Source organism: Carcharodon carcharias, chromosome 16 (assembly GCF_017639515.1).
Source record: "Carcharodon carcharias isolate sCarCar2 chromosome 16, sCarCar2.pri, whole genome shotgun sequence".
In the NCBI taxonomy this organism is placed as follows: domain Eukaryota; kingdom Metazoa; phylum Chordata; class Chondrichthyes; order Lamniformes; family Lamnidae; genus Carcharodon; species Carcharodon carcharias.
This window is the reverse complement of record NC_054482.1, coordinates 94,366,766-94,379,983: the sequence shown is the minus strand read 5'-3', so window position 1 is coordinate 94,379,983 and position 13,218 is coordinate 94,366,766. Positions and strand designations below refer to the sequence as shown.

Below are 13,218 nucleotides of genomic sequence, written 5' to 3'. Positions count from 1 at the left end.
TTAACAACAATGATAATTTCATCATCACTGAGGCGAGTCGAGATTTATTTGTCAAATTTAAACTCCACCAGCTGCCACGATGGGATTTGAACCCGTATCCCCAGAGCATTAGACTGGGCCGACGAGATTGGCAGTCTGGTGACATTATCACTATGCCACTGTGACCCACAATTTACATTGCAAGGTGCTGCAATAAGGAACTCAGTTCTAAAGTTGGTGGGTTAAAGCATGCTGTTCTGACAGAGTAAAAGGAGTTTTACTCTCATCTGGTCCAATTCTGTGAGACTGTCCAGAGATTGAAAGAACTCTTCCTGCCTGCCCTTCATACTCCCACAAAGTAGTGGCTATGTAGCATAGGCCCAGCATGATCTTTGAAATCCTCTTTCATCATTAAGCTTTTATATAAGGGCAGGGTTCCTAAAATTTCACAATAATCTTAATATAGCATTGACAATGAGCTCTTTAGGATTCAAATAACCTGCTTCAATTTACAGTAGGATGACATTTTCCTTGTACTTGATTAGTTTTTTGACAATACTTTTAATTGACTGAGAATTTGCAGCAAACTTTCAAAAATCAGACACCAAAATGCTTTCTATTCGCATCTTTGCTGAAAGATGTCAATTTGTTGTGTAATATTTTTCCTATATCACATCTCAAATCACAAAGTCCATCGGTCATTCTTTTCTTCATCTCCTTAATTTTTTTATTCTTTTGAACATTACTAATCTTTCTTTAATGGCTCAGCAGCATAGTTGGAAAGAGCACCCCAGGTGATACCAGGTCACTAACCACAGCTGCTAGACAAAGTACAATGGAATCCATGGATTCTGTTTCTTTTAAATGTTAACTATTTCTCCCAGCAAGATGTGAGAAAGTGATTAGTGCACACTTTTCAAAATCCTTGCAACGCTGCTTTTATGTAGTGATGGGCAGCTCTTTTCTTTTTCTCTGCATAGATGGTCGTTACCTTTGATGATCTATACCTGGTGACGGTTTCAGAGGATGCATGCCTTCTGATCTGGAAGATAATTGATAAAGAGGGCCGGGTACTGAAACGAGACAAAGAAGTTGGCCATGCGGAAGAAATCCTGATCATAAAATCAGATTTGCAAGAAAAGGTAAAGTATATTGATCATTAACATTGAAATGGACTGCACATGCTGGGCAATAAAGAATTTTGCAAGAGGAATTTAATCTTTAGATCTCTTTTCCACATAAAATGGAAAGGTCAAGTACCTTTAAGCAAAACAAAAACAGAATTACCTGGAAAAACTCAGCAGGTCTGGCAGCATCGGCGGAGAAGAAAAGAGTTGAAGGGTCATGAGGACTCGAAACGTCAACTCTTTTTTTCTCCACCGATGCTGCCAGACTTGCTGAGTTTTTCCAGGTAATTCTGATTTTGTTTTGGATTTCCAGCATCCACAGTTTTTTTGTTTTTACCTTTAAGCAAAGTTTAACAAACAGTTTGTTTTACAGCAGTAAAAGGATACTCCAGCTTTCAGTTAAGAATATATAGCATTATTCACTATAATTTTATCCTGAGGCAAATTAGTTTTATTCGAGCTATTTAAAACAACCTTGAAATGTTTATTTCTTTGCTGTTAAGTTTATTATTACAAGCACTGTTAGTTTTTTTTTGGTTTAACTATTTGGAACTAGATTCAAGAACCACCTCCAGTGTAATTTCTGAATGATCAGAAGCCATTTAACACTCAGAGGGGCATTAATTGGCTCAGGGCGAGACTTCTGCCTCTGCTGGGAAGGAAGTCCCGCCTCTGAGAGCTACTGGCCAATCAAATGGTCCCAGCAGTGCTACAGGGATCAATGGCCACATCCAATCCCCAAAAGAGACCTTCATTGGAGCTGGATGTGGAGTGGAGGAGGGGTGGTGGGGGTGGGTGGAAGTGGCAGGGGGTGTGAGGTTTGTTGTGGATTTTGGTGGACCAGGCTAGCAGGCCATAGTGCAGGAGGATGGGGTGCCAAGGTGGACAGACCAAGGTGGGAGGGGAAACCCAGGTGGGGGAGAAGATAGTGGAGGGGCCTCCAATGTGCCCAGTGGACCCATAATGGAGGTAACCTCCTCGACTTGCTACCAGCTGCATGAGCATTGAGAGTTTCCAGGCTTCCTAGTTGGTTGGCAGAATGTAACAAGCAATGCGCCATAGGAATCAGTGCTAGGGCCTAAACATTTTACAATTTATATAAATGACTTGGATGAAGGGATCAAAGATATGGTTGCTAAATTTGCTGATGACACAAAGATAGGTAAGAAAGTAAGTTGTGAAGAGGACATAAAGACACAGGAAAAATTGCAGCGGGTGCTGAAAGAGGACCTTAAGTGGCCTCAATTGGTCCGTGGCAGACGGGCTGCCCAATGTCTCCCCTGATGCATTTGCAGTTGGGGCAGAGGCAAGCAATTGACTCCAGGACTGCACCCATGTCATTATGCCCAATTTTATACCTGCACCCGACCCTGGGGGATGTAAAATTCTACCCATAGGTCTGTGGGCACCATGGGAAATCAATTCACTCCATTAATGTGTTCTCATTCAATTTTCATATGCAAGTGGGAACTTCAGTCACCCCATGAGAAAGTTGCTAGCACATTCATGGCCGATTGCCTATCCTTTACATTCAACAAACTTCAGCTCATCCACCGTTCTTCCACACTGATCTTATCCTATACCAAGTCCTATTTAAGAATACAGGAACAAGATTAGGCCGTTCAGCCGCTCAAGCCGTTCAGCCCCTCAAGCCTGTCAGCTATTCAATGAGATCATATAAACATACAAATTAGGAGCAGAAGTAGGCCACTCAGCCCTTTGAGCCTGCTCTGCCAACAATAAGATCATGGTTGATCTGATTGTAACCTCCTGCCTGTCCCGATAACCTTTCACCCCCTTGTTAATCAAGAATCTATCTACTTCTGCCTTAAAAATATTCAAAGACTCTGCTTCCACTGCCTTTTGAGAAAGAGAATTCCAAAGACTCTCTACCCTTGGAGAAAAAAATTTCCCTCATATGTCTTAAATGGGCGACCCCTTATTTTTAAACAGGTACCCCTCATTCTAGATTCTCCCACAGGAGGAAACATCCTCTCCACATTCACACTGTCAAGACTCCTCAGAATCTTAAAGGTTTCAATCAAGTCACCTCTTACACTTCTAAACTCCAGTGGATACAAGCCTAGCCTGTCCAACCTTTCCTCATAAGACAACCCGCCCATTTCTGGTATTAGTCTAATAATCTTCTCTGAACTGCTAAGATTTTTATATCCTTCCTTAAATAAGGAGACCAGTACTGTACACTGTACTCCAATGTGCTCTCACCAGTGTCCTTACAATTTGCCCATATTATGCTCCATTTGCCAGATCTTTACCCACTCACTCAACCTATCTATGTCCCTTTGTAGGCTCTTTATGCTCTCTTTACAACTTATTTTCTTATCTATCTTTGTGCATTCAGCAAATTTAGCAACCATACCTTTGGTGCCTTCATCCAAGTCATTTATATAAATTGTAAAAAGTTGGGGCTCCAGCACTGATCCCTGTGGCACGCCACTCATTACATCCTGCCAACCAGAAATAGACCCATTTATGCATACACACTGTTTCCTGTTAGCTAGCCAATCCCCTATCCATTCCAATATGTTACCCTCTACACCATGAGCTTTTATATTCTGCAATAACCTTTAAAAGTAGATAAATCTCCAGGCCTGGATGAAATGTATCCTAGGCTGTTAAGTGAGGCAAGGGAGGAGATAGCAGGGGCGCTGGCAATAATTTTCACTACTTCTCTGGCTACAGGAGAGGTGCCAGAGGACTGGAGGAAAGCCAATGTGGTACCATTTTTTCAAGAAGGGAGGAAGAGATAAACCAGAGAACTACAGGCCAGTCAGTCTAATCTCAGTGGTGGGGAAATTATTGGAAGCAATTCCCCAGCTGAATAGATGTCCTGAACCCTGGCATTTGGCAAGCAACACAGCCTTCTGGATACCTCACTCTTTGCTGCAAAGAACTGTGTAAATTTCCCTCAAAGGGAGGCAATGGCATAGTGGTATTGTTGCTGGGCTAGTAATCCCAAGACCCAGAGTAATGCTCTGGGGACCCGGGTTCAAATCCCACCATGGCATGAATTCAGCAAAAATTCTGGAATTAAGAGTCTAATGATGACCATGAAACCATTGTTGTAAAAAAAACCAGCTGGTTCACTAGTGTGAACCTGATGTCCTCACCTGCAACGTGGTGGACTCTTAAATGGCCTAGCAAGCCAATCAGTTATATCAAACCGCTACAAAATAACAATAAAGGAATGAAAGCGGACAGACCTCCTGGCATCGACCTAGGCATTGGAAACAACAACAGCAAACTCAGCCCTATCAACCCTGCAAATTGGGAGAACTGTCTCAAAGACTAGTCAAGCAACAGCCTGATATAGTCATCCTCGTGGAATCATATCTTACACATACTGTCCCAGACACCACCATTACCATCCCTGGCTATGTCCTGTCCCACTGGCAGGACAGACCCAGCAGAGGTGGCAGCACAGTGGTATACAATCAGGAGGGAGTTGCCCTGGTAGTCCTCAACATTGGCACCGGACCCCATGAAGTCTCATGGTATCAGGTCAAACATGGGCAAGGAAACTTCCTGCTGATTGCCATGTACTGCCCTCCCTCAGCTGATGAATCAGTGCTCCTCCATGTTGAACACCACGGAGGAAGTACTAAGTGTGGCAAGGGCACAGAACATACTCTGGGTGGGGAACTTCAATGTCCATCACCAAGGGTGGCTAGGTAGCACCACTACTGACCTACTGGCTGAGTCTTAAATGACATAATGGGACTGCAGCAGGTGGTGAGGGAACCAACAAGAGGGAAAAACATAATCTCATCCTCACCAACCTGACTGCCACAAGTGCATCTGTCCATGACAGTATAGGAGTGACCACCACACAGTCATTGTGGAGACAAAGTCCAGCCTTCACATTGAGGATACCCCCCATCGTGTTCTGTGGCACTTTCACCGTACTAAATGGGTAGATTTCAAACAGATCTAGCAGCTCAAGACTGGGCATCCATGAGGCACTGGGCCATCAGCAGCAGCAGAATTGTACTCGAGCACAATCTATAGCCTCATGGCCTGGCACATCCTCCACTCTACCATTACCATCAAGAACAACCCTGGTTCAATGAAGAGTGCAGGAGGCATACCTAAAAATAAGGTGTCAACCTGGTGAAGCTACAACACAGGACTACTTGCATGCCAAACAGCATAAGCAGCAAGTGATAGATAGAGCTAAGCGATCCTACAACCAACAGATCAGATCAAAGCTCTGCAGTCCTGCCACATCATGAATAGTGGTAGACAATTAAACAACTCACTGGAAGAGAAGGCTGCATAAATATCCCCATTCTCAATGATGGAGGAACTCAGCACATCAGTGCAAAATGTAAGGCTGAAGCATTTGCTACAATCTTCAGCCAGAAGTGCCGAGTGGATGATCCATCTCGGCCTCCTCCGTAGTTGCCAGTCTTCAGCCAATTCGATCCACTCCACACAATGTCAAGAAACTGCTGAAGCTATGGGCAAAGGCTATGGGCCCTGACAATATTCCGGCATTAGCACTGAAGTGCTCCAGAACTTGCCATGCTGTTCCAGTACAGCTACAACACTGGCATCTACCCAGCTATGTCCTGTACACTAAAAGCAGGACAAATACAACCAGGCCAATTATCACCCCATCAGCTGAAGTGACTAAAGGGACACCCTAATAATTAAGAGGTAACTGGATGCCAAAGATACTCACTTGTGTTCTCCTTTCTATGGTGAATTTCATCAGGTATGAAAACAAAAACTGCTGGAAAAACTCAGCAGGTCTGGCAGCATTTGTGAAGAGAGAAACAGAATTAATATTTCGAGCCTATATGACTCTACTTCAGAGCATCAGATTGGTTCCTGATTCCTGGATCTCATAACAAATGCCATTTGCCATCGGTTGCAGTCAGAGGCAGGGAGGGTGGGAGATGGATACCTCCAAGGTCATGGCTGATGGAAGGCAGCCAACTCGCAACTCCAAACCTCCATCCACCCAGGTGAATGGTCATGGTTGACAAGGGATCATGTGGATGATTTCTCGAAAGAGTTTTGAGGGTAGTGGAGACAAGCAGATATGTGTCCATGTGAGGCTTTTTGTACATGGCTCTCATCACCCTGTCTCCATACGCATTCGTGTATGAAGAGGGGAACACCCATCTCTGGTCCTCCAGGATGTCCTTGATCTGGAAGGGGTAGGTTAGGATGCCATGTTCTCACTCAGTGATCAATGACGCAGTTAGAAAAACAGGCTCAAGAAACCCAGTAGGGAGGAGGACTCAGGGCATATGGAAGGGGTTAAGCACAATAAATTTAGGCCAAGTGAAGGGCACCCTATTGACTTCCTGCTCCAACCATGGAGAGTGTGGCTCTGTCGAATGCTAGACTCAAGGTCTAATGCGCAATGGACCTGCTGTACTCCTTTACTAATACTGCACATTCAGGTGAGAATCCAATTGGTATTGGCACTGCAATTAAGTTGGTCTTAATGGCTATCTGATCCTTGCTGAGGCATGCCAAAATGGAAGGTTGATCAAACAATCGAGTACCATAGTTGCTGCACAGAAGGAACATGACCCTACAAGCCTCAATGTCCCCAGTGTACAAGGCATACAAGGCACCATGCTCACAGTCATGACATAAGTACAAGGACTGGGTCTCAATAGTTATTTTCTAGGCTGCTGGAGAGAACTGACAGTAGTCTGAGCACATGGGTCTACTCGGCCTAATAAATACCCTTGCAGTGAATGCGGAGGCATGTCTGAGGGAGATGCCCAGCCACCTGCCGACCTCCAGGATGTAATCGTCCTGCAAGTGGTGACTAGGGGGTGCCATGTACACACTGAGGGCAGATCAGGGCTTGAGATCTGATTCTTGTCTTGGAGATGGAAGGAGACCATTCAAGAGGAGAAGAAGGGCCTGTCGCTGATTGGCTCAGCTCTGGCAAGAACATCGCCCAGCGGCAATGCCCAGCGAGACCCCAGGAAGCCCCAGACCCTCCCGATGAGCGGCATCGTCCACAAAGATATTTGGCGCCACCAAGGGCCTACAGAAGATGCAGGTCATATCTGGAAATAAGCGAAAGACAGTGCCAGAGGTGACTTGGCTTGTCTAGGGATGTAGTAATGCATATTTGCCACTATCTCCGTGATGACCTCATGCCTTGAGGACTTGGAGGGCACCCATGTCAGTGGTTTTGAAAGTTACCGCTGCAGCAAACTTTTTTGCCATCAGATCCTCGTGGGGCCCCTCTGAGGAGCCTTGTGGAATCTCACAATCAGCCATTCACAAATGTATAAGGGAGGCAACAGAGCCAACAGATACCCTTTACAATAAAGCTCACCACTACATGCAGTTCTGCATGTACAAAGCAAGCCAGGCTCCCAGAGCTGTGCAATTCGCTGTGACTCAGGTTTCCCACAAGTGCAGGACACTATCGACTGCGCACATGGCCTTTAGAGCTCCCTGGCAGCAGCTTACAAGATTCATTAGCAGAAAAGGAGTTCACTCTCTCAGCGTGCAGATTATTTACAACCACTGAAAACATGTCATGTGCCAGGTACCCAGGGAGCTCTTACAACTCTTACATTTCGAGTCACTCCCAGGTACCACAGATCTTTGAGGGGCTTTGATGCTTAGAGTGGATCTGAGGAGAGGTACAATGTAGCACATTACCCACAATGTCCATGATCAAGCATGAAGATGCACTTCCAATATTTGGACTGGTCAGGTGGGGCTCTCCAATACTCACCACAGAAGGTCTCCTGCATTATCTTTATTTGCTGTGCCCTGCGCAACCTTGCACAGTAAAGGGAAGGTTGATTTCCCTGAGGGAGACATCAAGACATGAGACGCCTCCTCAGATGAGGAGGACATGCAAAGTGATGAATCTGAAGAGGGCGAGCCCCATGAGGATGCCATTGCATGAGCATGATGCAACAGACATGCCCATGACAACCTCATAACCACAAAGTTCAAGGAGGAATAAGGTCATAACTACTTCTCACAAATGGGACTCTCTTCAGCCTTCAATGCAGGGGATGCTACAACACCATCATTTTCAGCGTGAACATTTCAGGAGAAGTCATAAATCTCACAATGATCGTGGAAGCTGCTTTCGTCACCTTCTGCCCTAATGATGGAGTCGTCCTTGGAATGCATAGTAGCCTTGGCAACATGTGGCAGCTGTGGAATGTGCATTGCACTCCATCAGCGCATGTCCTGAAGCAACTCCAACTAGTATACTCCTTTCAATAATAGCATCACCAAGTTAGTGGCAGCTTTCAAGTGGCTGAAAAGCTGATTCAAACATAGTTGCACTAATGTCAGTATGACACCAGCTTAGTCATGCAGCTCGAACCAAAAAGACAATCTTCAGTAGTTTGCGCTTGGACTTCTCAAGAGGGAGCAGCATCCATGTCTCCCATCGCCAGCTCTGATAGGCGCATGATGGAGTGGCATCATCCTGTCACTGACCCCCAACAGCCCCTTGAACATCTGGACACAGTGACCTGCAACTCTACATCATGCACCCAAAGCTGCAAAGTGTGTTCGCATTGCCCTTACAAGGGGTTCCTCAACAGGACAATGATTTGCTTGTTTACTAACACTCAGAAGCCTGTCAAGTTTCTGTCCTGGCTGTCCTTTGCATTATGGAGAAGAGTGGCCCAATCAGTACTGATGCATCAGTCAATGATAACTTCTCCCCTCACAGACCTGCGGACTGAGGCCTATTCTTTCCATATAGTCCAAGTCAATGAGTGCGCTATCATGCAATGAGCTCCATATAGTGGTGTGAGCTGTGCCTTTATATAAGCATATTGTGAAGCACGACTAAGCAGCCACCCAGGAGCAATGTAAGATCGTCAGAGGCAATGAGATAGCTTCATCAAGATGAGCACATCTCTCTGACATCACACACTCATAACCCTCTTGTAGACATTTGAGATTTTCCCAGGTGATCCTGACTTCCCAATTTCAGCGTCATGCTTGGGGAGAGTGGGGATTAAGCCTGGAAGGACGTTTGGCCTTAAACGTGGGGACGATCGCAAGCTGCAGGGAGGCATGGAAGCCTGAGGTGTTCGACGTTTGATACTACATTTTCAAAATGCTCACTCTCATAAAGTAAACGCCATTGCAAGCTATGCATTGGGGAAGTTTTCGCATTGTTAGCAGCGACAATTTATTTTGCCATCCAAAAAAAAAAGATCAATGTGACAGCAGTAGGATGATCAATAAGCCTGATAAACAATTCACCCATGCCCAAATGATGTCTGCCTGAGATTTAAAGGTGACAGGTATATTGTCCAGCCATGATAGTCACATATGACGTGCCTTTGCTGATGGCACAGATGTGGAAATAAAGGCTACTCACTGTGGTGAGATCATGTGGGAATCAATGCAACTGAAGTTCCAGATGGGAGTTCTTTGTGGGGGTACATGTTTGACTCCTGAATGCATACGGAACGTTGCACCACTTGAATATCCATTGAATCCAGGAAACTTGGAGAAGGAATAAAGCAGAATATGTTTACAAAAGTGCGAAGTATATTCAATGAATGAACACCCGTGCACCAATGTACATTCAATAGCTTGTAATTTTTCTAACTCTACCGCTATGTCTGGGTGCAGCCCCAACATCCTCAACAGAGGTGGAGGCAGCCTGCTGACTGTTATGCTCTGTTTTCTGAGATGACTTCGGCAGCATCCTATGGAGGCCTGAGACCCTGAGGGCTCTGGCCTGCTAATGGTTTCCTGCTCTGGGGCAGGTGCGTCCTCCTCAGCCTAACCTGCTGAAGACGGTGGGGTCACTGGCAAAGGGGAGTTGGAGTTGCAGGGCACTCTTGGGTGGATGTCCCTGGGGTAACCTGCTAGTTCTCCTCCTCCCTTTGGGTGCCTGATGGACCCTTCTTGACTCCTTGAAGAGAAGGGGCACCTGGAGGAAGGCAGAGATGCCCCATCCCCCTCTGACCTAGCCATTACTGGAACCCATGGCTAGAGTGATGGAGTGCAGGTCCAAGCACAAATCTGGCAGAAACAGTGCATTCTTCTGGACCTGGGTCTCCAAGGCAGCTGCCACCCATCCCATGGAGGCTTCAATGAGCTTGCATGCCAGAGCCATGACATCAGAGAGAACCCAGACCGACTCCTCTGTCCTTCGTCCCATTCTACTGACAGCCTCTTACAACTCAGCTTATTGTTCCCCTGCCTCTCTATGCATCTCAAACATTTGATCTAGGATTGATTCCAGAGGCTCATCATTAGACTCTGATTCAGCAGGGGCCTGGCTTCCAGCAGTCCTCCGAGTGCCAGAGACTTCAACTGTCACTGCTGTGAACTCCTGTCCATGAGGTGATCACTAGATTGTGAACCCAAGCCTACTCTGGAACTAGGTCTCACTGAGGTGTGTAGATCTGTGCTGGTGTGGGGTGCACATGAATGCAGTGAAGGCTGTACAGGTGAGGGACCTTCTTCTTCCTCCTCCAAGGTGACCTGGGGGCTGGGGCTTCCTCTTGTGGAGGACGATGTCTTCCCCCTCTTCTTGCTGGTACCTGGAATAGGAAGAAGAGAGAATTAGTGATTGACTAGGCATGCTCATACATTACAGATCACTCTCAGTCATTGTCCGCATGTTATCATTGTATGATGAATGCTCCCTCACTGGGTTGCTGGGGGAGGCTGATCTTGCCTTCCTCACTGGTAGGCTCAGTCTCCTCCCCTGTCAGCTCTGCAGCCAGCTCCTCAAATGCGGTGAGAGTCCTCATCTTCAGTCCTGGCTCTTTCTTGTTTGTTATGGGCATTTTTCTCCTGCATTGAGACAGATGGATTGAGCACTATGGATGAAAGAGCAGTTCAGAAGCTTGCATGCCTGTTGTGTGTGCTGAGCCTTCCCTAGTAAGGAATTAAGACTCCATTTGTGCAGGGACTTACATAAGATGGTGAGCTTTATGTGGCTATAACACATTGAGTGTTGATGAGCCAACTGCTGACCCTGTGTGACATCCCTGTGGACTCTAATCCTTGAACCACCAGATGCCCTTATGAGAGTGAGAGTTTAAAGTGGGAAGAAATTTGGCTTACCCTGGCATAGCGGATGGGATCTTTCATCCATTTCCTGCTCTGCAGGGAGGTCTTTCTCTGGGCTGCATGGGCACTCACCACCCTGGTGACCTGCTCCCAGACTGGCATGGCGAGACTGGGGGGGCCTCCATCTCCCACACCTAGGAAAAAGAACCTCCTGCCTTTTCTCGACAACCTGGAAGAGAATCTCCATAGAGGCATTGCTGAACTGTGGGGCAGAAGGTCGCTGCCTTCTCCTGGACTTTTTTTTATGAAATCCGGAGGTCCTGGCCTGCAATGAGTGAATAGCTGTTCGGGCGCCATTTCAGTATGGTGCCCAGACATTGGCGCCTACGAGGTAATGTTGGGGCAGGCCACTTCCTACCAGCCCTGTCACAAGTTTCAACCTGCTCCTCACAAATGCATAATTAATGAACTGAACAGTGCAAGATCTCACATGTTCAGCCGTCCCACTCTCCAGCGGAAGTCACTCTGACTTCTACTGCTGCCACCGGACTTAGTCTCCAGAATGGAAATTTCCACCCATTGAATGTGGATCTGTGACTGAACTTCATTTTTTTGCCTACCCCGCACCACCCCAGCAATATCCTTTTATACCATCCACTAGCAAAAAACTAACAATCTCAGATTTAAAATTAACATGAGAGCCAGCACGAACTTCATTTTGCAAAAGAGATTTCCAAACTTCTACCGCTTTTTGCATCTAGAATTATTTCCTAATTTTACTGCTGAAAGATCTGGCCCTAGCTTTTAGATTCTGCTCCCCAGTTTTAGATTCCCCAACCTATGGAAATAGTTTCTATTTACCCTATCTATCCCCCTTAATATCTTGAAAACGTTGATCCCATCATCCATTAACCTTCTAAATTCCATGGAATGCAACCCTAGTTTGTGTAATTCTGGCTCTAAGTATCATTCTGGTAAAGTATGCCACGCCCCTCCAAGGCCAATATAGTCTTCCTAAAGTGTGGTGCCCCGAACTGAACAGAATACTCGAGGTGTGACCTAACTAGGGCTTTGTATAGTGGAAGCATAACTTATACCCCACCATCAGTTGCTCATCACCTCTGTCCTCACAGACTTGGTTAAAGATAGCCCAACACCTCAGATTTAAAATTCTAATTTTCATGTTTAAATCCCTCTATGGTCTCACCTCAGCCTAACCCCACACCCGATACCTTAAATCTCTGTGAAGCGCTTTGGGATTTCCCTTCCCTTTTAAAGGTGCTACATACATTCAAGTGTTGTTGAAAAACCATTTGTAGCACTGATAATTCAGTTTGTATTACTGATTAAGGTTGTTGCTAATGGTACAGTTTGTGATTAACATTAAATTGATGGCAGAAAATTACTTTCTCTCTTCCAAAAGAATCAACTGACGCTGGAATTGAAAACTCGTGTCGAGGAACTGAAGATGGAGAACGAATACCAACTCAGACTAAAGGACATGAATTACAGTGACAAAATTAAAGAATTAACTGAGAAATTTATTCAGGAAATGGAATCTCTAAAAACAAAGAACCAGGTAGGTAATAAAATCAGGCATTAATGGTATTGTCCTGGGCACAGCATAAACATGAAGTGTTGTTGAAAAATTATCTATAGCATTCATAAATCAATTTATATGTTTATCACACATTTGCCTTTTAACTTATGTCTTGTCAACTTTTGGGGGAATACATGGGACACATTTTGGGTTGAAGACTAATATGAATATCAAGAAATTAGCTCTGCCAGAAAGTAAGTTGAAAAGTTATGCACCAATAATCTGTTATAGATGTCTTAAGAATTGATTTTACCTTTACATTGGATGGGAAATTGGGATTTTGTTTTATAAAAGAGCGTATAGCGTGAAGTAAAGTGGAGAAGGCTTCTTTAATGAGACAATATTGATTCAAAGAACATTCATTTGGTGGAGGGTCATACTTTTCCAGTACGTCAGACTATTTCAACCCAATAGTGTACACAATGCAATCCTCCACCTTGTATTAAGTAAAATCTGAGATGCATTTCTGGTGCTTTTTGAATCAAACTCTCAAAA

The 13,218-nt window shown here is 45.3% G+C and overlaps 1 protein-coding gene across 2 annotated transcripts in view; it reads left to right on the top strand.

The window, feature by feature from the left end:
* The window catches only part of cfap57 (cilia and flagella associated protein 57), a 97,070-nt gene that overhangs the window by 41,835 nt on the left and 42,017 nt on the right, over positions 1-13,218 (top strand). For both annotated transcript variants that reach the window (XM_041207580.1, XM_041207579.1), the window contains exons 11-12: positions 960-1,121; positions 12,547-12,702. In XM_041207580.1, coding sequence (XP_041063514.1) covers positions 960-1,121; positions 12,547-12,702 — 318 coding nt within the window. The remainder of the gene's footprint in view (positions 1-959; positions 1,122-12,546; positions 12,703-13,218) is intronic.